General features: G+C 39.4%; 1 protein-coding gene across 1 annotated transcript in view; it reads right to left on the bottom strand.

Annotated features, from left to right (window-relative positions):
- The window catches only part of PUM2 (pumilio RNA binding family member 2), a 198,401-nt gene that overhangs the window by 64,359 nt on the left and 106,864 nt on the right, over positions 1–27,178 (bottom strand). The window contains exons 3-5 of the mRNA XM_075557066.1: positions 6,711–6,779; positions 6,130–6,157; positions 5,664–5,788 (exon numbers count right to left, since the gene is read on the bottom strand). Coding sequence (XP_075413181.1) covers positions 5,664–5,788; positions 6,130–6,157; positions 6,711–6,761 — 204 coding nt within the window. The 5' untranslated portion in view covers positions 6,762–6,779. The remainder of the gene's footprint in view (positions 1–5,663; positions 5,789–6,129; positions 6,158–6,710; positions 6,780–27,178) is intronic.

The following is a 27,178-nucleotide window of genomic DNA, read 5'->3' as shown; positions in this document are numbered from 1 at the left end:
AGTTCATGGAATTAACAGTCACAACTCTTACTAGCTCTCAAATACTAAAAACTTGTCCATTCCAAATTAGAATGCTATAAAAACAGGAAAGATATCAAATATTTTTGAAATACCAATCTGAAAATTTTTTGCTCTTTCCTGTATCATTATATAGACAGTTCATAAAAATGGCGATGATACATTCTCTCAGTGATTACTCAAAATGTATACACATTTGGCTAACTCCTATTTAGTATTTTATACTTAACCAAGTCTCCTCTACCTTCCCTGACCACACAGAGGAAGTGGACTGGGATACCTCTACTTGAAAAGCACAGACTGGTTTCCTGAGACATTCATTTTATACAAGCTTTTCTGTTACTCTCAAGTATATAACGAGGAGTCCAGTTTTTCACTTATAAAATGCTCATTATAAACTCAAAACTTCTCATTGCATTTATCACACCTGTTAACCTTAAGAATATAGTGATCTAGTCTTCAGAGAGTTTACAACATATAATAAACTAAACGATATAAAAAAAGCAATTTAGTAACAACTGAACTGAGTCTGAAATGTAGAAAAGAGGGAGGGTGAAGGATAAGAATGGCATTATTGTAAAGCATAAACAAAGGCAAAATTTGAGAAAATGCCATGTGGAGAACCATGAATGAAAAGGATAGACCCATGTGGGATGGTCAGAAAGTGATGCTAGTAAACCTAAGTCAATTATGAGGAAGCTTAAAGCCATGCTCAGGATGTTGGCAGTTACAGAGAGCAGTGGGAAGTTGACAAGAGTAACATCAGCATGTTTCTGAAAACTACTCAATGGCAATAAGAACAATGGATTGGAAGGCGTAAAAAAGACAGGGAGACCATTTAAGAGAATTACAAGTCCAAAGGACAGCACACACTGAAACAGGATACTAGCAGAAATAACAAAAATATTAATATTAAGTGAATATGAAATTGTTTAAAAGCATCAATAAGCTCTGAATACAAATTTTGGGGAAAAAATTTGGGGGGAGAGGGGCACAAAGTAAAAGGAATAAAACTTTAAATAAATAAAATTTTTAGAGAAGTAGTAAACTGTCTACTCTTGTTCTCAGAAAGGGGCAGGGGTTAATTTGGTCATATTCCTAATTTATAAAGGTTTTTGCATGTTAGGATTTTTCCTAGACTGTGTTGGATAGGGAAAGGACAGACATTTAACAATAGCCTGCATTAACAAAGATCCCAGTAAATAACATGTATCCCTTTTCTTACTTTGGCATTTGTCTGCTTCTTTAATTTATTATAAGCGAAGTAAATATTCAAATAAAATGTAAAGCATCATACTGGATATAACTGAACTTTCATTTATAGAAAAACCTTTAAGTTGATCCCTTTAAATACTGTATGTAAATAAGCCATTTTAGGCAAAGAAGTGCTTTTAACCAATACTTCATGAAGGAAAATGTTTCAATATCAACACTCACTGTCATCAAGTCGATGCTGACTCAGGAGTGACCCTGTAGGACAGGGTAGAGTTGCACCTGTGCGTTTTTGAAACTGGAACTCTTTAAGGGAGTAAAATGCCCCATCTTTCTCCCCGTTAAGAGGGTGGTGGTTTCAAGCTACTGGCCTTGAGGTGAGCAACCCAACGCTTAAACACTAAGCCACCAGGACTACCACCGACATCAAATAGGGAGTGTAAAATAGAGACAACTCATAACCCGTACCCTGTAGTGTGTGAAGACTAATCTTCTGAGGGGGTAGAAACAAGAGAATCTGTCTGAGTAGACCGTGTCTTCCAAGACCATTGCTTAAATATAAAGTGCACAACTCAAAACAAACCAACACCAAGCACTTACCAAATGTGCCTATTTTTAATTAGGGCTGTTTTGCAAACATTTATGAATTACCATGCACAGAATAAAATTTAGTAGCTAACAGACATTTCTCCTATCAAAGGCCTTCACCAACATTCTAGAAACAGCTGTGAGAGCTCAGACATCGATTTCAAATACTTTTAATTAGAGAAACTACTAGCTATCATCAAGATAAAATAGACCAAATATAGGATAAGCATATACAACAAAACAAGCTTAACGAGTTAAATAATAGAGTGACTGGAACAGTTATTAAAACAAATATTTGCCCTGGAGACTTTAGTAGAAATGGGAAGAATATTACAGAAGGCTGAGATCTTAAAGATCTGTCAAATAAATGATCTAGTATTATTTCACATTAATTTCCTAATTCATAAAAGTTCGAATGCAAGGTCAAGCAACTCAGCATTTCTCAACCCGCTCTTCCAACTGAAAAAATAATTGAGTGAACACAGAAATTCATTCCTTGGCTGTCCCCCATTTTCTCCTTTAAGAAGCATTAATGACTTTCCCTGTCGACCTCCACAAATATGTTAGTCAGCATCCTTGCATTCAACATTTTAAAGGGGGGGGTGGGAGGGGGGAATCCCCTAGTACACAGTCATGCTTACAAGTAAAATATTTGTCCAGTGTAAATTGTGCAAAATCTGCATAAATCACCAAATGAATAAACTGTAAGAATGAAAAGATTAAGGTTTCACATAACTCATTCTCCAAATCAGGGGCACTTTTCCGACAGAGGGTGCCGCAGCCAAAGATCTGTCTGTGGTCTGTGCCAAGGAGTTCCGGATATAAGTCATACCACCCACAAAACGAGCACCTCCAAGAGAGGGATAGATGCGAGCAAGACTAGCACTTTCCCAGACATTATCTTTTCTGTTTATACAAAACACCAGCCATTTCTTCAACCAAGCCACTTCCCCAGATCTTCTCCATTCCTAATGTCCATGAATGTGATTAATACTGTTACTTCTAATGGGAATTATGGTTGGAAATAGACACTTGTGAAGTCAAAGTGCTATCATATGACTACGAATCAGCTAATTAAAGTTCTTGAGCTTTATTTTTGTCTATAAAGTAAGGATAATAAGAAAACTTGCCAGAGTGAATATAAGGCCATAATAAAATACTGTAAGTAAATGATCTGGCATAGCCTCTAGCACATATATTAGTAGACACAGAGACACCAGGTACCTACACTATCAGATGCATGAGTACGTTATTATAAAACATTAATGAGAAACTGCCTGTTTGACTGGCTGGCCATTTCAAACATCTATAATTGCCTTACTGTCCCAGTCACTTTGGATATTTTATGTGATCATGAAACCTCATTACTTATTAGTTATAAAGACCCATTTGCTAGTACAGGCATATTTTGCACATAAGAAAACAGAACCAGAGGTAAAACAAACTGTCCAAGGTTAAATACATGATTAATAAATGGTAGTAGTAGGATTTGAATCACTGTTTATTTCTAAGGCCAATGTTCTTACCAATTAATATCTCAGAAAATTTCCAGTTTTATAATACTATTAGGTATTTAATAATAAAAGGTAAGATTTATCACCATGATATTCTTCCCATATAATATGACAATCTATACTTATGGATACAGACTAAATTAGGATTGTTGAGATAGGGAGACTAAGGATTGAGATAGGGATTATATACACACAACACTATGACCTGCTACTTAAATACTATTTAATAGCGTATTATTCCCATGCTAGCTATTTTAAGCTCACTGGAAAACATACAAAAAATTGTTCTTATTAATATATTCAAAAAGTCAGCCATATGAGAAGTTATATATTAGTGAATGATCTCGTAAAAAATCCCTAAATCTCTTTACTTCACTAACCAGTAATGTTTTTACTTTTCAAAACCACCTTGTTGTTTGCTGTTAGTTGCCATGAAGTAATTCCAACCCATGGCAATGCTTTCTGTGCAGAGTAGAACATAGTACATAAATATTTTTAAAGGCTTTTGTGCACAAAAGAGTACATTATCTATCCTCTTAAGCTATAAAAATACTCCCAAACTAAAATACATTAACTCAGTGACTCAAAGTTAAACTCTGGGTTTTGTGTTGAATTCCAGATAGGGCCTCTTTTTTATTTAAAAAAATGGGTAACTAGTTACACTGTGCCCCCAACCACCTGGAGAGAATGACAGGTAAAGGTACGTGCCTCTGCAGTATTGACAGCTAAAACCTTACCCTGATAAAGCAGAGTTCAATCTCCCATCATTCAGTTTTTGTTCCTTTTAAGCTTCCTGTTCCCCATTCCCCTAAAAATATCCCAAACCAAACACACTGCCATTGAGTCTGTTCCAACTCACAGCTAACCTCCAAATATGGTTTCTGCGACCGTAAATCTTTAAGGGAACAGACAGTCTTATCTTTCTCCCAAAGAACAGCTGGTGGCTTTGAATGGTCAATTTGCAGCCAAAGCCAAACCTCAGGTACCACACTGAGGGCTCTTGATTTTCAGTCACAGGACATAATTTAAGCCAAAAGGTCTTCTGACAAAAATGTGCTATCAGTAAGGCAATGGAAAGGAGTTTATGAATGAACAAATACAAATCCATTCTTACTATTGGGTTAACAACCATCTGGAAGAGATTGTTCTTCTATTGATGGGTCACTGAAGTCACCATGAGTCACAAAAGGCAGTACATTTGAAATCAGTCCCATGTATAAACACAATGCTATATACATTAGTGAGCTAAAGCAACTTAAGAGATAAGTAAAAATGTCACTTTTTAAAAGAAAAGGCCTAGGGCAATCCATTTTTTAAAAAAAAGGATTCTGCATTAAAAAAATCGACAAGCAATTTTAGAAAACAAGAGCCAAAACGTGAGGCTGCTTTTCATTTATTCCAATGAATAAATCTGGGATAAAACAAACCAAAAAAACCTCACCTGTCTGGAAAGGAGGAGAAGACTGGTGAGAGAGAGACAGGCAAAGAAGGAAATCCCAGAAGGTTCCTGCTGCCTGTGAGATGAGGAAAGATAGAAAGGCTTGTGGGAGAGAGAATCCAGAGACAGAAATCGGAGGTTTCTTAGCTATCTTTTAGAGGTAACAGTCAATTAGTGAATAACAGCTGACTTCAATTTACATTCTATTGGATAAAGCTCATAGAAGCAAGCACCATGACCTGCTGCTCTTCACCAAGTAGCAGTAAGTCTAAACCCTAGACACTTTTACTATGCATATCTGAGATTTCCATGAAGAAAGCGGAGGTTTACGCTTATTTCACATACTATTCAACCCAGCTTTTCCAAAAACCTTACACACATCCCATTCTCCCATCCCAGAACAACAAATCCTTTCCAATTACTTTCTGATCATGACATTTTTTGAACTGCAAAGCATTTGAAGTTGTAAGTATCTTTGCAATTTAGATCTGGGAAATGTCGAGGGGCTTATCTAGAACAGCATTGTGACTACAATTAATAGCATTGTGATTCTATTTGCTTTTAAATCAATCAACAACTTCACATTTGTCAGAGACCAGAATGCTGAGACCTGGTTCAAACTTGCTTTTAAGATACTTTATTCTACTTTCTGAAGACCAACAAAAACAAGCAAGAGCCAGGAAAAGAATGAAAGCCCATTATAACTCCTAATCCTCCCATAAGGAAAATAATAACTAAATAGCTGCTACACTACAGTGAAACCAGGTTGTATTTTGTTTGAATTTTAAAAACTTATTCCCTCTCTCAAATCTCTGAGTACCTAGAATTTTACCTTACGTTCTAGACTAACAAGTTTATTGTGGTAACACTTAAGCTTAAGCACCTTAACTCACCCTTAAATCAGTCCTCTGAAAATGACAAACTCTTTGGACAACGCTGTTCTGTAGAAGGGGAGGGTTAGCTAGCTGCAGGGTGCCCTCTTGTGGCCCAGAGGAGTGACTGGACTCTTTTCCTGCATCTGAAGAGCACAGCATTGGACGGCGTGAGTCTCAGGAAGGTCTAATCTACCGAAGTAAAATAATCTCCGGGAGCAAGCAGTTAATTAGTTACATGTCTTAGATCTGGTTGACTGTTACCTTTCTATTTTCAAAGTCCACACTAGTTCAGATATTAAGAACTTGACAGAAAGGTGACCACAGGGGTTATCATAATCAGGTTTCTAAATATGTATTAGGTATATGGAAAGCTAAGTATCTTTAGATATCTTGTAATATGTAATAGTGAGGTTAAATGGGTGTTCACCAAAAAATATATATTAAAAAGATTTCTAAAATCCATTTTAAAAAGTAGAGTAGCTACTGTGTGCTAAGCCTTCAAAGCTAACAACCTACAGAGGAGAGAGACAAATATAAAACTATGGCCAGTAATATAATATGTATAAGAACTATTTAAAGTCAGATGAGGAAGCAATTATATTTACTGCAGATAGCAATAGGACAACAGATAAAAGTCTTTTTCAGTAGTCTTATGGAAGATTAGGAGTCTACTACGCAAAAAGCTACGGGTTAACAAAGACAGATTTTATCAGGGAGAATAGTCAACAGTCCCACATAAAAACATCTGAACAAAGGTAAAGAATGTTTTCTTCTGAACAAAGTTAATTATGGCTCATTACCAAAATGCTTTAAACTATATGTTCAAATCAGCCTAGATATAATTACACTAAGAATTTTAAGTATTAGTGCGCAAAGTTAAAATACATAATCAACTCCCCAAAATTTTAAACTCACAACTAAAGAATTGTATGGTCCAAGATTAAACCCAACATCAGTGAGAGATGTAACCATCATTTTCATTTTCAAGAATATTTACAGTTTAAAATTTTCAGTGGCTCAAGCAATCAAGTGAGGTATAAATTGTAAGTATTCATATATATTTACCTCTCCCATTCCCCGAGGTTCTAATGCAAGAGCTTGAAAATCATGATTCATTTCATCCACAGATCAAACCTGTTGAATAACAAAACCAAAATTAATAAGGTTATATACAACCATTGTGGAAAGCGATGGAGTGCTTCCTAAAATAACTGGAAATAGAAATAACCATACAATCCAGCAACACCTTGGCTAGGCATACACCCCAAAGAATTAAAAGATCATGAACAAATAAATATATGTTTTTCCATCTTTATTGAAGCACAGTTCACAATATTAAGAAGCTGGAAACAGTCCAAATGTCCAGCATTAGAATAAACCCTGGTACATACACACAATCGAATAGTATGTATCCCTAAAAACCAGATAGCTCTAAAACACCTCATGACATGGATGGACCTGGAAACTATTATGCTGAGTCACGTTAGTCAACCCCAAAGGACAAATGTCATAGGAGTCTACTACTACTAGAGAAACACCAAGGTGGCAGCAAGCTTTTGTTCTCAGGTCGTGTAATCTAATCCCATCTTTCAGCATGGAAGGAGTGCATCTGCCTAGTTCTTGTGTACATCATAGAAACCACTTCAACAAAGGACACTTGTCTCAGCTGGCATTTCTCAAGATGAGAAAGGGCTAAGACCATTCAGTTGCCATACAACACTGTGCTAATAAGGTCACTCAAAATCAACAGACACTCTGACAAGAAATTCAAGTCAAGACAGGAGGGGGGCATAGATGTCTCAAAGAAGGTAATTACATTTCCATTGGTAGGAAAATGCACTTTGCATTTGCAGCCAAACAAAAGGCCTAATTAAATGATCAATATTAAGAATGTGCTCCTTAGAATAATCAGCCACACTAGTCCCAAAGGGCAGGGTTTGCCCCAAAACAAAGCTCAGAAGGCAAGAAAGATCATCAATGGAAGAGAGGACCCAGGGAGGAGACCAGAGTGCTGTTACATCGAGGGGTTGCAGACAATGTCACAAAAAAATGTGTATACACTGTTGAGTGGAAAACATATTTGCTCTGTAAACTTCCATCCAAACCACCATTAAAAAAAACAAAACAACAAAAAAGCTACTATTCAGAGATTTTTCTGAAAAATTATTTTCTTTTCCCTCAAACAAAAATATATGTTTCTCTCTTTCCAAAGAATTTATGTTGGGTTTCTCCCAACACATGGTCTTACGTGACCATGTGTTTTGAGTCAATGGCTCTTTGCTTTCTGCAGAACTGTTGGAAAAAAGTATTTCAAAGATTAAGTTATAAATAAGGTCTAAAATACAAGCACATATAAACAAGCTTATATATTATCAATTGACCAAAAAAAAATAAGGGACCAGAGGATTACAGGAACCAAGCTACCTATTTTGTCTAGGTGAATCAATTCAGCATTCATTAACTCAGTACATGTAGCAACTTTATAAGACATGACTACTACAAATAACAAGATTAGACTATTTCATTAGGTATTAAACTTATTGAAGAGTAAGCATTCCCTATATTAACTATATTCTCAAAACCCTGTAATGGCTTTAAAATATGACCCAACTGTTATACGCCTTAAGAGGGGCAGAGCCTCCTGTGCTTTTCCTGCTTCTAACAGGTTGAATACAGTGGGAATAAGGGGTTTCCTCTCATTTACAGAGGCCTCCAACCACACATGTAAGCCATTTTAGAAGGTCATCCAACTCCTGAAGACTTCATATGTATGCAGCCTTTACTAACATCTGACTGCAACCGTATCCTAGAAAAAGTTAGTGAATGTGGATAAGATGTCCAAAGTATGTGAGACAAGGTCTCAATCTCCTTCATGTTTATAAAGCATATTCTTGCTGTACTTCTTCCCAGATTTGTTCACTTTCTGGCAGTTCATGGCATATGTTTCAAATGCATCAGTTCTTCTCTGACCTTCCTTACTCGTTGACTGACTAGCTTTCACACACATACAAAGGTGCACCATGCACACTGCAGGTTGTCGGTGAGGTCCTCCTCCAAGGCTACTGCTGCACTCTTCAGAGCCTAGCTTCTCTGGGGTGAAAGGAAACAACTTTGCCTCATCTTTCCTGAATCAAACCAGACACTGCCCCCCCTGTTCTAGTCAAGCAACTGTTTCTTGGTCTTTGAATAGGTTTTGAGGAGCCTGATTTAAGTGTTCTAGAATTCCCAGTCTTCACAATGTGACCCCTAGTTTATTACGATCCACACAGTTGGAATGCTTTTGCAGTCAATACAATACAGATAAGCATCTTTCTGAAGTCACCTGACATCAATGATATTGCTCATTCCACATCATCTTCTGAATCTTCTTAAATGTCTGATCATTCCCTGTTCATATACCACTGGAACGATTTTGAATCCCATTCTGAAAATTTTAATTGTATGTGATATAAAATACATTGTCCAATAATTTCCACTTCCTATTGGATCACCTTTCTTTGGAATGGGAACAAATACAGGATCTCTTTGTTGGCTGGCCAGGTAGCTGTCTCAAGCATAGCTTTCAGTTTAGGATGTTACTATTTAGTCACAAGAAGAAAGGAAAACAAAGCAAGCAAGACAATTAAATAAGAATAAAATAAACATTTTGAACTCTACCGTAAAAACCTCTATACTGACATTAACAAAGGTATTTCCCACTAAACACGACATCCAAATGTTTGCCAAACACCAAGCTGCTACCTTCTTGGTAGCTACAGATGCTAGTGGCATCTGTGATGGTGAAGGGAAATAATTTGGAACTGCATTTAATGATTTTACTTCGAATGATTAGATATTAAAACAATCTTCTTATAACAAGAAACATTATCTACCAGTAACCTGGAGATGTAGTGGTTATACATTGGGCTGCTATCCTCAAGATCAGCAATTAGAAATTACCAGTTGGCTCCCTGGGAGAAAGGCCAGGCTTTCTATTCCTGTTAAGAGTTACAGTCTCGGAAACTCAGAGGTTATTTCTACCTTGTCCTTTAGATTTGCTATGAGTTGTCAGCATTTACTCAATGGCAGTTTGGTTTTTGGGGACCAGTTATATACATTAAATTGACTGTGTTTAAGAAAATTCTCTCCATCATTTATGGCACACTGTACTGCTCAGAAGCCAAGGCCCTAGACAGACAGACAGATTGACACGGTGTCTACAATAGGTTCAAATAAGAACTGTGACGGTCATGCAGGACCAGGCAGTGTTTCATTCTGTTATACTTAGAGTCACTATGAGTCAACCAACTTGACAGCACTAAGCAACATGGCAAATTATTGACTTGATTATATTAAGGAAAAGTTAAGCTTCAGGTTTGGAGAGAAATTTTGTTTAAGATGAATGCTTTCACTTACAGACTACTAAACAACAGAAATCTTCGAAATCCCTCAGATTAAAAAAAAAACATTTTATTCAAGTACCAACAGTTAAACCTTAAACAAATATTTGCTACTTATGTCTGTGCAATGTTCTATCTCATAGAGGATAATCTTTAAATAGACATAAATATAAACCACTCCACCCTAAATTCTCTTAAAGGAGAATCATCTGGCAGTTAATAATGCCACCAGGACTCCTTCATCATTCACAAGATGAACTGCCAGCTCCTTGAATATGTCACAAGTAACTCTAGGATGTCAGATGTCAAAAACTACCTGTATACAGGTACATTTAGAAACGGATCATTTGTTTTCATACTATGTCAGAAGGCTCTGGGAAGCAGGTGACATTTTTAAAACAAAATATGTACAGGCTACAGCTTGAAACGAATGCCATTTTTCACAAAGTTTGATCAACTTAGGGTTCAAGGTGTTAGATAAACTTTTATTATTTTCTAATTTCTTATTTTTGACAAAATAGCACACTTATTTAAAAATTGTCTAAAAACTGATCTCCAAATTAGCATAAACTTCAGACTAGTATTTATCAGTCATATCGTAGTCTATCTAATTTTCACTACAACCAAGTAAAGTTGAAATAGGAAATGTATTCCTATTTTGAAATTAAGAAAATTATAGCTAACGGCCCTACGGTATTACACAGTTACTAAATTACATTGAATTCAACCCTTGTCAAACCTCCGAAGCAACCCCCAACACTGATATTGTTGTTAGCTGCCATTGAGCGAATTCTGGCCCACAATGTACAGATTAGAAAATGTTCTACAGGGGTTCTAAGACTGTGGCCGCTAGGCCCCCAGCTGTGCCGGAAGCACTAGTATTAGCACTGAAACCATTGTGCCACCCACCGATTGGCAAGAGTAACTACCGTATATACTCGTGTGTAAGCCGAGTTTTTCAGCACCAAAAATGTGCTGAAAAACTAGGGTTCGGCTTATACACGGGTCAGTGGTACCCCAGCAAGGTTTAACACCTTGCTGCCCCCCCCCACAGGTAACGGGATGAGCACCCATTATCTTGTGGGTGACTGCCATTTCTCCACTGTTCATTTAAAGCCCTGCTGACACTGCAGGGCTCTGAATGTTTGTTTTCTCACATCTAACTAATCAGAGCTGTCCCATGATGTGTGTCTTTGAAGAAGCTATTTAAAGACTGTGTGAGAAGGATGTGGCATGAATGGATGTCATCTGGTCAAGACCAACTAACAAAAGAAGGAAATCTCATGAAGCCTGACATAGAGTTAATAGCAAAGTGGGTTCGAGATGCATGGGAAGACATTCCAGAAGACATGGTGCGACGTGCCTTCCAGAAATGTAGTATTAGTAATGCTATGGATGGCAGTGAAGGCGATGACGGTGATCTCAGTGAGGACAGCGTCTATGACGACCTCACACCAGCTGAAGCTCTGCATTGGGATACGGATGATGAAGAGGAATCCAGTTTTTAAGGATTATAACTCTACACATTTTAGTGTGGTTGCTGATTGAGCTCAGGGAATAGTACTCTTAAGGTATCATTGTTGATATCTTATTGTTTTTGTTGAACCTATTTTCCACTTACTGCGCTGGTTTACTAATGTTAAATGACTTGTCCTTTTATTTAAAATAAATATTTACTACATTACCCCACTGATGTTTCAATTTTTAGTAATTTTATTTTCATTTGTTTTGATTATTGAAACTCACCAATAGCTTCTGCATTTTCCACCCTAGGCTTATACTCAAGTCAATCAGTTTTTCTGGTTTCCCAGGTAATAATTAGGTACCTCGGCTTATACTCGGGTCGGCTTATATTCGAGTATATGCCGCAACTCATCAATTCACCGACACAATTCTTTTCCATACACTATTGCTCACCCTACTCTAGACCCTGTAAAGAATAGTTCACCATTTCTCTCTTCATGCACAAATTTTACAAATGCTACTTTTTCCATTTTTCAACCAATTTTTCTCTGAATTCCCCTGGCATTTAATTGGTATTTTCCAATCTATTAAACAAACCCAGTGTTCCATGAAATGTCAATAGTTGTTAGTGCTGCCAAGGTAGTTCCATCTCATGACTACCCTATGAACAGGAGAGTGAAACACTACACGGTCCTGTGCCATCCTCAAAATTGTTCTTATGTTTAAGGAGCCTGTTGTTGTAGCTAACAGTTATAAAAGCAAGAATCAAACAGGATAGTATAATGGAGGGATGGCTTCAAAAAGTTTGTGCAAAAATTCCATGATCTTTTCATCCTATTTTCCGCACATGCATTTTGAAGCTCCTTTGTATTATCAACTACACACACATTTAACTTTGCTGACTGGCTGGCAATTTCAAACCAGAACTACCCCAAGCAGGTGGCTCTTCTAAAGACCTATATTGCTTTCAGGCTTACAAACTGCAGACTAATATAAGTGCAAACTGAGTTAACGATGACCATTCAGCAATGTGTGAGCATGAAAATATGAGTATATTTGTGACTGGTCACCAATGTGTTAAAAAGCATGTGCTAGATCTGAGTGTATATATGGAAAAAATATCTCAGGATATTAAGTGAAAAACAGCCATATTTTTCTATCATCCTATTTTTATAAAGATCAAATACAAGCACATATACATACAGATAAATGCATAGATGGAAAACAATCAGAAAGAGTAATATTTAACTGTTAATAGTGGTTATATCTGAATTTTACTTTACATTTTATAGCTTTTAATTGCTTGGACATTTCTTTCATTACTTATGTCACATTAAGAAAAGACTAAGAAGAAATGATTGCTATAATTTTACTTTAAAAAAAAAAAGTATGCTTACTACAATGTTTCTAGTCCACTTTTTATTTCTAAGAGCCAGTCTTGAATTTTCCTAAAATAAACAATTATGATGCAAAAGAGTAATGTACTCAGCTCCAATTAAAAAACTGAGTCAAGCCAAGAGGTACCTTGGGGGAAAAAGTCTGGCGATTTATTATCAAACAACCTGCCATTGGAAACCCTAGGGAGCACAGTTCTGCCCCATCACACATCCTGAATCAGAATAGAAGGAACATGGGGGTGGTGGTGATGTATCAGACTACATTTCATAGCTTACATAGTAATATAACAAAAAATCATCTTTTCAACAAAGTAGACATCACTTAGAAGGGGGAAAACAGCAACATTAATTCCAAGGCTTTTAGATATACACTCATGATACTCTGTTGATAAAACAAATTCCAGGTTATATATCTAATTATTCTCACTATCCAATTTAAGGTAACAGTACTTTCATGATGTTGCTACATGCTATCAAGTCAGTTCTGACCCACAGCAACACAACAGAATGAGATGCGGCCCTGTTCTGCACCATCCTTACAATTGTGCCCATGGTTGCAGCCACTGTATCAATCTATCTCGTTGAGGGCCTTCTAGTTTTTCACTGCCCCTCTACCTTACCAAGCATGTCCTCCTCCAGCGACTGATCTCTCCTGACAATATGTCCAAAGTTGAAGTCTTACACCTAAGGAACAATCTGGTGGTAATCTTACAAACCGTACTTGTTCTTTTGGCAGTCCATGGTTCTTTCAATATTCTTTGCTAGCACCATGAGCCATTGTCACTGGTGTTTCAAATTGCAGCAGGGTCACCCAAAGTGAACAGGTTTCAATAGAGATTCCAGACAAAAAACAGACTACAAAGAAATCTGCTGCCCACTTCAGAGGAAGTAGCAGCTGAAAAGCATACACACAGCACAGAAACTTACATGGTTAAGTAGCTACAAATACTATTTCTTCTGGGTTAGTTCTACTCTACTCTTTGATACAGTCATCAAAATGTCAGATATGAAGTCAACCAATTCATATATTTAAACTCCATATATTGACAGCATGCTATAAAAATGTGATTTCATGTTTCTAACTTTCAAAGTACTTAACATTGTGTACATTTGAAATAAACAAAATTGGTAAGGAGGAGTAGAAAATTAACCAGGTGCCATGAGGTTAATTCTGATTCATGGTGACTCCATGTGTCAGAGTAGAACTGATAGGCTTTTCAATGGCTGATTATTTGGAAGTGCCACACTAAATGTTTCTTCCACGGCACTCTGGTAGGACTTCAATCTCCAACCTTCTGGTAAGTAGTCAAGCACATTCATGAATTTAACACACCCAGGGACTCAGGATGGCTTTTTAGCTAATATCACTGTATTGTATATAAGGTTTGGTGAAGTTACCAAAAAATAAATAAAAAATGTTAAAAGAACCTATAAACTTACTGCTTTGATATGTGATAATTTAGAAGTTTTATCACAGAATACAAGAGAATGGGTGCTTTCAGTTCTTATTAGTACTCAAGGAAAAACCCAACAATTGAAAAAACTATCCCCAAACCTATCTAGTGACCTCCAGCAAAATGGTAAACTAGGTAGACGTGCTATACTGATCATGTACAATGCAGGTTCCCAAACTTATTTGGCCTACCACTCTCTTTTCAGAAAAAAACAAAGAAACTCAGCACTCCCCTGGCCATTAGCAACTTTTGTACTATAGCTAACAATCCAGAATAAAGTTTTCACTAAGACAGTGTCCTGGCCAAAGAAAAACATGCGATCCTTCCTTTCCCCCTACATCCTCCTGGTGACCTGATGTGTGGCTAGCCCCACCCTCACTCACCCATTCCCCCATCTCCCAGGGTCTGCTTTGCCTGAGGTTGGAGCCATACATTCACAGATCAGGTGCTGGGTGCACCATTGCAAATCTGGAAGCACACACCGCCCCAGCCATTAGACCAACTCTGTGCTGGGGGTTCCAGGAAACCCCCAAGCAGACAGAATTGCTTTCATAACCAGCTGTCCTCCCCCAACCCCCACCTGATTTCTGGGTTAAAAGAATTTCTTCCGTGAAGGAACACTCTGACCGAAGCCACCATCTGACATGGTATGAACTATTTTCAGATCAGGTATTCTGACCTAAGACAAAACATAAGCCTGCCAGTCAAGGACTGGGAATCCCAGCCCCTTCCCTTTTCTCTGGTCCCCTAAGGTCCTTTGAGTTCCTTAGCAGTGGGAACTACTGCATCCCACACACCCCCAACCCCATTGTTCCCTTTCCTTTTCCCACTTTTATCTTCTATTATCATTTTACTTTTCTCTTGCCACTCTTTTTTTTGTTTTCTTTACAATCATTCTCTTTTCTCTTTATTTCATCCATTTTTATTCCTTCCCTTCTTTTAGACATATCACTTTTTTTGGCTGCTATTTACCTTCTTCCCCATTTGTTTCCTTGTATTATTTTGTTTTTGCTTTTTTACCCCTCATGGCCCAGTCACACTGTAACTCCTGTTGCCCCAACAACATGCTCCTCTACTGCCTGATCATTGACAGAGAGTAGCCACCACCAACCAAACCCACACTCAAGAGTGCTATACGAACAGCAGAGAACTGCTTATATACTCAGTCTCTATATCACACACACAGGAGACAGTACCAAGTGCTTAAGACTGACTACACCCACATGCTATCATCAATTAAACACAAATACAAACCAACCCAATGTCTCAGAGACAAAAGACCTTTTCAGTTCACATGTAGAAACAAGATCGAGTAATTCAAATAAGTAACCAATATTCAGAGTCAGAAGACAATTATCAGGAAGTAATGGCATTGCATGTACCTGATAAATTCATGGGAGTAGTATTTATACGCCTTCAGATTGAGAGAAAAACTAAACCAACATAAAAAAAACAAGTGTTAAAACTAAAAACTACCAAAACATCAAGTAAAAATCCTTAAGAGTAAAGGAATAGAACTGAATTAACGAAGTCAAAACAATAAGTTTGAAGACAAATCAATACTAATCTACTAGAATGAGGAAAGGTGAAGAAAGCCTAAATATTATGTGGGAGATAATTAAAAGTAATAACTTATGTTTAATCAGAATTTCAGAGCAGGAAGAGAACAAAAAAGGCACAGAGAAAACCGTCAAAAGTTGAAGATAATGTCTTAAATTCATGAACGATAAGCACTCAAGAAGCTGAACAAACTCCAAACAGGCTAGATTATAAATGAAAACCACCAGGACATAGTCATAATCAAACTTTTAAAAAACAAGAACAAGGAAATAATCCTGAGAACAACCAAAGAAAGAATAACAGCAAAAAAATAAATTAAATAAAACCCTACACAGAACCAGTAAGATTAAGTTCTGATTTCTCAGCAGAAACCACATAGGCAAAAAGACAATAGGATGACACACATAGATCTCTGAAAGAAAAAATGTCAACCACGAAGCATATACCCAGCAAAACTGGCCCTCAGATACAAAGGTGAAATTAGGGCATCTCCAGAAAAACAGAAACTAAGGAATTTGCAAAAAAACAGACCTACCTACAAGAAATCCTAAAAGAATTCTCTGGACAGAGAACCAAGAATGGCAAGTGACAACCTAAGATAAACACAATGACATCACTCCCCAAAAGCCAATTCAGATCTAGAAATGTCCAAACTAAAAAACAAAACAAAATTATCAGGCTGAAAACAGAACTAGAGATATCAATTTGTAAGAAATACAATTACAAGTGGATGAAGGAGAGGGTAGCACACAGTAAGAGGAAGCTTGGTAAAGGGTGGAAATGAGAAAGGACATGAAAGGAGTGCAGAGTTAGAGGCAACAGCGATAACTACAGTAGCACCCCAGTACTAGACAGCATCAGTGAACTGTCAAGAAAAATTTTGCATTGGAGCTGAAACAAAAGATCGGAATTCAACACACGTGAGCAGTTTGTCTTTCAGTCACTTGGCGTTAGTTGGTCTGTTAGTGCATGTTGTTTAAACCTTTTCAACTGTGTTCCAAGTATTTTGTTGTATTTTCTTAGTTTCTGTGGCTTTTGGTACTGTTTTTGGATTAAAAACATGGGTCCTAAGAAAGAGTTTTTTGAAAAGAATCATCACGATAAGGATCTGGTTAACTGGGTTATCGATATTGTTGATAATAATTTAGTAAACTCTTTTAGAAAACAGTTAAGGAAATGCCAACAGCAGACCACATTAGGCAGATTTTTTTTTAAGAGAAAGCCAGCCAGGTACTAGTTAAAAAAAGGCAAAGGAGGAAAAAAATCTCCTGAAAGGTAAGTTGCTATCAGTTAATTTTATGGAAGGGGTTTCCCCTTCCAAACAATGACTCTCTCCATACTTCCTCTCCACAGATCTAGATGCCCATCAATTTCAAGGTATGGACCATACCGTAGTTGTTAAAAACTTTTTAAAAATGTTGTTCCTTATTTAAATTTTATTTAAATCTGAAGTTGTGTACTTTGAAATTTCTGTGTAATATTTTGTATAAAAAGGTAAGGTTAGGGTAAAAACTTGGTCAAGAACAGATCAGTCATTCAGTTATTTCTTATGGGAAAAGTTGATTTGGAACTTGAAAGCATTATCGCATCTTGACATTCCTTCTAAAACAGATTAAAGTCGAGGTCCAGGTTTCTACTGTACTGTTACAGACCTGTGAGTATTTGTGTGCTCTGGAGTATGCACACACAAACACACACATGTACACACAGAGAGGTTTGGCCTTTACTGCAACTATATCCATGGATAAGCTGAAGTATATAGGGGTCAAAGTTATGAAAACTTCTTGGACAGAACCTGGCTTCTTGGGGTAGGAAGGTGAATCATTGGTCCTAGGGGCTCAGAATCATACTCCAGAGGAGCACCACGGTCAAATGATACAGCATAGTCCACTATATCTATAAGCTACCTTGGTGAAAGCTTATGAGCATCCATCTAAGGATTATTAGTTTCTCTCTATCCAAAGGAAAGATCCAGTGATAAAAATCAAGGACACATGGAATCAACTAGTCCAATGGATTAAGACTATGCAAACATCCATCTCCACAACTCTCAGACCAGAAGAATCTGATGGTGACAATTATTCTGAAGAGGATTGAGGGACTGCTTTAGAAGGTCCTGGACAGAGTGAGAGAAAAATGTGAAGGTTATATCTTAATGAGTTTTCCTACAATTCTGATGCCACACTGTTCTTATTGTCCTGCTTCATGATTATTTGTTCTACAGATTAATAAATAAGGTGGAAGAATACAACTCTATCACACACCTTTCCAAGTCTGACCACAAAATATCCCATTCTATTGTTCATGCATCTGCTTCTTGATCCCATGTACATACAGATTCTGCATGAACACAAGAGCTTCAGAATTTCCCTTCATGTATTCCCTGAAATCAACAATGTAATCAGCTTTTCTCTACCTTACTATAATGGCATTAAAACAAGGACCATGTCATTTTAGTGGTCTTTCTATCAGCAACAATTTAAGGAAAGTATCTGGCTTATGAGACCAGCAACTCTAAAAAAATGCAGGTCTGGCTTGACGAAAAGTTCCTTTAGGATGTACAGCGTAACAAACGGACAGCATTTCTTCAAATATGCATGAGTATCTCTTACAACCATACTGGATGAAAACTGGGAAAAGCCTTAAATATTTTTATTTTTGCTAGTCCAAGATCAGTGTAAATTTATAGATCATATTAAGAGACCGTAGACTCTCCTTTGGATGAAAACAATTATTTACTAAAATTGGAAGAGACCCATGAAAATATCTGAATGCAAATCCTGAAGCTCTTCTTCTCAATTTCAAATTTTAATTGTTCATGCAGAATTTATCTTAAAGGTTTCTACAGTTTTACCATAGAAAACGCTTTTAGATTTAACTATGCTAAAAACAGACTGCCATTGAAGCTGACTCATAGTAACCCTACAGTGAAGAGTTAAACGGTTGGAAACCTACAGGGGCAGTTCTACCCTGTCCACAGGGTTGCTAGGAGTCAGAATCAACTTGATGAAAGTGAGCTTTAATCAAGTTGAAAGTAAAAATAAAATGCTATGAAGAAAATCCCAATAGACTAGTTTAAAAAATAGACCTGGTCACCAAATACAGGATGAATTGCGTGCCTGTCTGTATGTAATTCTTTCTGAGAATTTAACAAAACTATATAAGACAGTTCATATTTTCCTATGTCGAAAATTTGCCATGTGCAACTTACTCCTTGACTCTACCCCTCGCTCGCTTCTTAAATGTCTAAAGGAATAAAATCAGTTGCACCCTACATAGTCTAGACTATTTCCTACTGATCTCTACTAAGTCTTTCAGAAATAGTAACCAAAATCAGGGAGCACCATTTTGAGATCTTGAGCTTTCTGTTCTTGGTAAAAATACAGAGATCATATTCCCATTTAACAGTCTCAACAGTACAACTCAATGACAATGCTAACACTTGTGTCTGCATTCTCATTTGCCTTATCTCACTATTGATGTAAAATCTCTGGCTCGTAAATAATTCACCTATGTTTTAGAGTGACCTTTATCAATTTGATCTTATATAGATAGTTCTTTCAAGAGCACAAGACTCAAGATAAACATTCTTATTCATTCAATTCAGCTTAACTGTGGATTCGTTTCAAGATTACATTAGGGGATAGTTTCAGTTCAAGGTTCAATCATTTTCTCAACCGATTTGAGGGTTCTACATGCCAAGAGAGTTTAGGGAGTCTAGAATCTCTAAGAAAGAAAAAGTTCTATTTTACCGCCCCTCATTCCTTTAATAAGGACTCATCTACTTGAATCCCTGATTAAAACATCAAAGCATTCAGTAAAGGTGGTTGGGCACAATCCAGTTTTCCTGGTCTAGTGACAAAGCAGGTAGTAGTAGAAGGCAACGAAAGACCTGCAGTCCAGTTCCTTCTCCAATTCTTTGGTGTCCTCTTTCTCCACTGCATCCAATTGTATCTTGAATGGTCACCTGTAAGGAGCCCTGGTCAGAAGAGATTATGCACTGAGATACTAACGGCAAGGTCAGAGGTTTGAACCCAACAGCTGCTTGGTGGGAGAAAGGTAAGGTTGTCAGCCTCAGGCATTCTAAACAGGCAGTTCTATTCTGTCCTATGGGGTTGCTGAGTCACAACGGACTTTAATGGCAGTGAGCTCAGTCTAAGTTTTAAATGACCAGTCACACGTTTTTAAGAACCCAGGCAGTACTCATGAAACAGAGTAGAACAAAAACTCTAAAAACTCAATTGCATTCTCTTTTGTTTACTGCTACTATAATTATATGTAGCATTTGCCTTTTTCCTATGTACAACTAAGTTGCTAACAGTTATGTTAATCAAGTTGTTATAGCCATTACTCTTATTCCAAGCCACTTTTGTCATCATGGTAGCCATAAACTCACCACTTCCCAGAGAATTATTTATTTTCTCCTGGCCCAGGTAATCACTGACATGGGGAGTCCCTGGGTTAAGAAGAAGAGCTACTCAAAACTGTTTGTTGGTCACCTGGAACAGGTGCAAAAGGTTCTTTAGCTTTACTTTAGTGGTGTTTTCCATGACTTGAAAGCTGCATGTACAGCAAGGTTAAATGGTTCTGATGAAGAATTTGAAGCAGGGTTGGCAGGGCTCGAAAGACGGCAAAGCTTTGCTCAAATAGTCAACTGACAGTGTCACCTTAAATGTGTGTGGCCCTCGACAATCCTTCTATCCCACAGAAGAAGCTCCTGAAAGAATTTACTCTCTCTCGCCCAGTCTTTGATCTGTGATTTTCCCCAAATTAATTCCAGGGCTTTGACCTGCAATTTCCTTCAAATTAATCACTCAAATTGTGTTAAAAATTCAGTTCTGTTTCACTTTACTGGCTATGAGAGAACCAGTTTGAAGCCACAGATTAAAGGGCAAGTTGTCCATAAGTCTTACGTTCATAACTCAGGAACTGGCTGGAATAATTCGTTTCCCTATATTTTCATATTTTTGTCATGTCATAAAGGAAGCCATACACTGGTAGGTCCTTTGAATTGATTTAACTTGAGCAAGTATGTCATTATTTAACCACTCGTTCACTGATAAGACATTTAGGCTGTTTCTACTTTTTTGCTATTGTGAATAGTTGCCATGAACATAGATATGCATATGTCTGTATTACTACCTTTTAAGTTGCTCGCATATACCTAGGTGTGGGATTGTTAGGTTGCCATGAATCAGGGGCTGCTGAACAACAGCTAGCAACAAACCCAAACTCAGTGCCATCAAGTAGGCTCTGACTCACTGAGACTAAAAAAAGCGATAAGGAGGACCATATCTAACCTCTTCTGACTTCCCTATTGACAAGAGTTTGAGTGAGGTCAAAACATGTCATATTGCTACCCTCAATCCTTCTCTACCTATTTTGACACTAACAATTAGTTCCACAACACTCTACTTCTATGTTGGGTTCAATAAATTGTTGCAAAAGCCTCACAGAACTCAGACAACACTCAATTATTGGGGGGGGGGGCTTGTTAAGGAAGTTAACCTGTCACCACAAGCTAGGATCAGTCAGCAATAAGGATAGACATTGGTCCATATCAGCACCTCTCCTCAGCCAGCAGCCAACATTCTTGCTAGTCCTCAGTTTCTCAGGCACATGTTTCCTTGGCTTCCTCCTTCCTTGGCCAAGAAGCTCACCTGTTATTCTACCTCCTGGCCTCCTTGCCACAGCATCTGGCGCATCTAGCCTTGATTACCACTTCAGACAGAGATCTCAGACACCCCACGGTCCTGGGATATCTGTTGTCCTGCTCCCCTGCTCCTGGATGGTTCTTCTATAAAGAGCAATGGCTTTGAAGTGTGGTTTCTGTCTTTCAGCATAGTTTACCCTCAAGGAAACAAAGGGTGATGACTTGACTCACATTCTCAATTAGTCCTGTCCATTAGCACAGCAGAGAATTCCTCCAAAATGAAATTATAACTATAGGCAGAGGCCAGAATTTATAATACATCACACATAAGAGAAAGGCCACATTCATTGACTCTATCTCAGTAACTGAGACAGAGCAGCCCCTTAGAGTTCCTGAGACTTTGATCTCGATCAGAGCAGATGGCCTCATCTTTCTTCTGCAGAATTAATGCATTTGAATAGTTACCTTGCAGCTCGATATATACCTCTTGCCACCAGGGTTCCACAACCCACCGCCTGGTGGTTCTCTTTTTAATATTTCTTGCCATTCCCCCCCCCCCAGTATATCATTCTTCCCACCTCCAATATTCATCTACTTTTGGAATCAGAAAAAAAGTGAAATATGATTGGTAAACAAAATTAAATGGAGTTACAGTAGCTAAATTTGCCAAGATGGTGCCCACTAATGAAAACTACTCTGTTGCAAATATGCTTTAATTCTTAAAAGTATCTGAAAAGAACATACAGGAGTCAAAAGTCAGACAAACTCTTCATTTAAAAAAGGCTTCTATTTCACAGAAATTACAATCAGCCTGGGAGTGACACAATTAACTGGGCAAGACTTAATTTTTTTTTAAAGGTGGATCTTTTAAGTCGATAGAAAAAGTCATTAAGGAAAAAACTACATTAAGTCCGTAACTCCAAACAGTATTTACATTATGAACCTCTGCAAACTTAGCTTCTATAATCCAATTCACTTTTCATTTACACATCTTTTTATTCTCTAAAATTATGGTGAACAACATTTATGATGCATACACTTCATTATGCTTCATCATCTTAGTTCCATTTATCCACAAACTTTTGTGGCTCATATAATCATTTTTACATGGTACTTAATATTTCCCATAATTTATCTTTCAACTACATCATCAAATTCTGTACAAAAATGGCTTTCTATCTATATTGCAAAATATAAAAATCACTGTCAGACTACTTATTTTTAATATAAATGACAGATTGAAGGAAAAGTTTCTCCCATCTCAAAATTCTGGAACAAATGATACTTCGGAGTCACACTGATGACAATCCAAACATTACCATTATTACTAACCAAAAAGCTACATTCCAAAGCCAAACCCATTGCCATCAAGTCAATTCCAAATCACAGCAGCCTTAGATAGGGTTTCCGAGGGCATTAATTTAGACCTGGTCCAAGCAGGCTTCCCCATTAACACCACTCCCCATAATTATCATAACCCCAGTCATAGGTAACTTTTTTGAAAGAGATGACTCTATCCTTACTGGGCTCATGAAAATACAAAGTAAATGTTTTCTGCAAGGCCCACAGTCCCAAAGAGAACGAGAGGAAGGGTCTGGACCACTCGAGAGCAGCTCTCTTTTGCAAACTCATCAAATAGTGGTAGAAGTGAGCAATATGGTCAAGTCGGACTAGGTTATTTTTATACCTTCTTAAAAACATCAAGCCCCCAAACTAACGTACCCAAAGTTATGAGTATAATCTTTCTCTTAATCACACTTGTTAGTAAAATGGATTCAGAGTGTGAATAGCAATTTGGACAAAACAATATAGGGTCATTTAGGTAGTTTAAATAAATTTTAAAGAATCTGAACTCAGAATTCATTCATGTTCAAAGACCTTTAGAGTTACACGGGAAACAAATAGTTGCCTAACTTACAATGCCACCAAGCTCAAACTCTTTGAATTAAGAAGTATAGTTTGAGTTTTGGAAGCAGAAACTAACTGTACTTAAAACTATAAAGATGTTATATCATCTGTAACAAGACTGGTTCTGGACATAGCACCTCGCCCAAATCTCCAATCTAAGTACTTCTGCTAATTAGAGTAAGTCCAGAAGGCAAATGCTCTTTCAACGTCAAAAAGAATCACAAACAAGTACAAAATATTTAAGGGGGGGAAATATCAAAATATTTAAGATTATGCAATAAGACTATTATTTGGTATTTCATATACTTGTAATGCTTAAAAAGAACTTGGCCTTTTTTAAGTGAAAGTTTTGTAAGACCAACTTTAAATGTGTAATTAAAATAGTTTTTTTGTTGTTGAGATCTTAAGAAGTATTGAAACCATCTAAGAAGATGGTTCAGGCTCAGACAAATGAAATTAAAGAAATCACATATTAAAATAAATGAAGTTTAAATTATTTGAGTACGTGTAAGTCTATTACTAGCATGTTTCATTCAAAAATAAAACTGTGAATAAGAATACTGAACTAGGTTTCTGAAATTTTAACTTAAATTTTGAAAATTAGGGGAAATCTTGTCTGTATACTAAAACCATCGTGAAAAAAACACCAAGACAATGCTATCTATGCAACCCATGTTTCACATAAAGTCGAAGCATTTAAGACATTCTTCCTATAAAAGAATTGTCATTATCTGTTTGATGATTGTGTATGAAGTAAATTTAAAACAGCAGGACCAAAAAATTCGAATGGAAAGAGCAAATTTCGAAATATTTACCCCTAGATTTTTAACAGGATTCTAGCTAGAACTCCTTAAATGCTCCTCCATACTCTGGGTCACGTGGCACCGAGTCACCGATTAAACCGCGAACCTAAGCCGTAAACAAGCTTTTTAAAACCTTCAGGTAACTTCCTTTATTCAAATTAGTTTGCTTGATATCCAATACCTTTGCAAGTATTACATTCCTCTTAATCTTTTAAAAGCATTTTCCTAACAAAGCTGTCCCTAAAATCCTTTACCAAAAAACCCTGTCACCAATTTTCTCAACAATCTCCTAAATCCAGATTTTAATCGACATGTCTTATTGCACCTAACAGGTCGGCAATACCCTGTGCCCGGATCTATGGATATTTGTAGACAGAAGAGCCAAGCAGTTTTCCCTCGCTATGTTTTTAAACGTGGCGCTTTTACACACATTTGGACGTGAAACTCTGGTCAACAGTGCAGTTTCTCAGTATTCGCAACAATTCGGATACAAGATTGCAACTAAATTACAGGAAACGTCTGACCTTCTCCTTGGCTTTAACCATGTGTTCTTTCATGGTTCCGCTGACACAAAACAACACACTGTACTAACGGCAACCTAACAAGTTGACCCCAAGCGTGCTCCTTTCGCACCCACACCTGTCCACCGCCACCTTTTCCGGGGCGCCCGGGGGCCCTCCGGAGTGCCCGCACTGGTTTTCCTAAGGCCGCTTCTTCCTCTCTTCACCGTTTCCAACCCGCACGTTTCTCGGGATTCGGATCCAACAGGCCTCCCCCGCCCCCCCCTTTCCGAGGCGAAGGACAGAGGCAGGCGGGCGGGCGGACGCACGCACATCTCGGGCTCCAACCCGGGGGCGCCGAAGCCTAGAACTTGATGGGTCCCCCGGGCCGTGAGGCCCTGTCACGGGGAGAGGGGGAGCGGGAACGCTCGGCGGGCAGCCCCCCACGACACACGCACTCACACACACGGCGCACACCCCCTTCCGGCACCCCTCCCCCGGCATTGTGCGAGCGGGCCCGAGGCCGCAGCCGTCTCGGGGAGCCTACAGGCCGCGCCCGCCACCCCGCTGGCCGGCGCCTGCAGCCGAGGCCGCCACACAAAGCCCGGCGGCCCGGCCGCGGCGCCAAAGGACGCGGAGAGGGAGCGCGCGGACTTACGGGGCTGCTGCGGCCGCGCTGCCTCAGCCGCGGACACCGACCGTTGGGCGGACGGCAGCGTCGCTCTGGGCCGTCTTCCCCCTCCTCCGCCTTCGGTGGCGGCAAAATCTTCTTTCTCCACCTACCTCCCTCCCCCCCCACCCCACCTCCTCCTTCTCCTCCCCCTCCTCCTCCGAACCACCGAAGTACCGAGGTAGAGACACAGAGACTCACAACAACATGGCTGCCGCCGCCGCCTCCCCTCCCCTCCCCCCGCCCACCGGGCGCGCGCAAGGCACTCCGGGAGAAAGGGGAGGGGGAGCCACTCACGGAGGTCCGGCTCCCGTCGGAGGCCTCGGTGCCGTCTCCCGCGCTCCGGGAGCGGGCGGGCGGGCGGGCGAGCGGGAGCTCTGCGCGTGCGCACGTCCTCTGCGCTTTCGCGTGGTCGGCCGCGGCTGCGGCGCGCGCTCCCCGCCCTCGCCGTCCGGGCTCGCAGCTGGTGCTGGGCCTGCACGGCTCACGACCCCCGGCGCGGAGCAGCGGCGGCGGCGGCGCCCTGCACGAGCGTGCGCGGAGCTCGGACGGCGCAAGCGTGGTGTTTCCGAACGCCGCGTTCGGCCCGGTCTTCCCGCGTGGGGCCTCGACTTCCGAATTCGCTTACCCACCCCTTCCTCCGGCGTAGCTCATTGTTCTCCGCGACTGTCTGTGGTGGTGGTGTCCGCGCCTGCGCCACCCACCGCGTTGCACGCCTAGTGCTCTGCTTCCGGGGTGCTGTCACCCGCAAGAGCAGGACATCAATTTAGATCTTTTCAGCGAGACGATGGAGGTCCCCCCTCTTTTTTTGCCGAAAAATTAAACTCTTTAAGTGGATTGTCACTCGCTTTGTGTATCCCTAGACAAGTGGGGTCAACTCTTGACCCCCCCCCTGCCCCCAATGGATTGGTGACGTGGTGGGTTAGGAGCTCACCTGCTACCACCAGCCACGTTGCAGGGTAAAGACGCAGGGTAAAGACGTGGCAGTAAGCTACTGTAAAGGTGTTTTAAAACGACCTAACCTTGTCCTGCAAGGTTGCTGTGTGTCAAAACCAACTTCTTACTTACAGGTTTTGATGGTTTGAATGCTTTAGTTTTGGCGAAGCCCAGGGGTGGTACAGATAGATGGTAGGCTTCAACTGGTCACAGAAAGCTGGGAGGTTCAGATTCCCCCCAGAGGCGATTCGGAAGAAAGACCCAGCCATCTACTCCTAAACATCTGTCACTGAAAACCACATGGGGACAGTCGCTATGAATGGGACTCCAGGCCACCACAAATGATAACAATGGGCCAGTGAGCTGCATTCATGCACAGGACTTAACCTCTTCAATCTACTACACTGCGGAAGCTCAACCATCCCCCATAGCAGTTATTTCCCTTGTGATTCAGCTTGTGTACCCACCCCCCTCCCACCCCCCAGCTCCACCACACAGCAGTAATGCACTCCCTGCCATAGAGCCAATTCTGACTCACAGAAGCCTTATAGGACAGAGTAGAACTGCCCCTGCGGGTTTCCGAGACTCAGTCTTTACCTGGGTGACTTCATTTTTCTCCCTCGTGGTTTCCAACGGCTGACCTTGCAGGTAAGCAGCCCAACTGGACACCCACTGCCCCACCAGGGCCCTTTGGGAACATACCCAAACCAAACCAAACCCACTGCCATGGAGTTGCTGCCGACTCTTAATTAGAGACCCTGTGGAACAGAGCGGAACTGCCCCTTGTGAGCTTTAGACACTAACTCTTT

This window comes from Tenrec ecaudatus, chromosome 8 (genome assembly GCF_050624435.1).
Source record: "Tenrec ecaudatus isolate mTenEca1 chromosome 8, mTenEca1.hap1, whole genome shotgun sequence".
Taxonomy (NCBI): Eukaryota; Metazoa; Chordata; class Mammalia; order Afrosoricida; family Tenrecidae; genus Tenrec; species Tenrec ecaudatus.
This window is presented reverse-complemented; position numbering and strand designations above follow the sequence as displayed.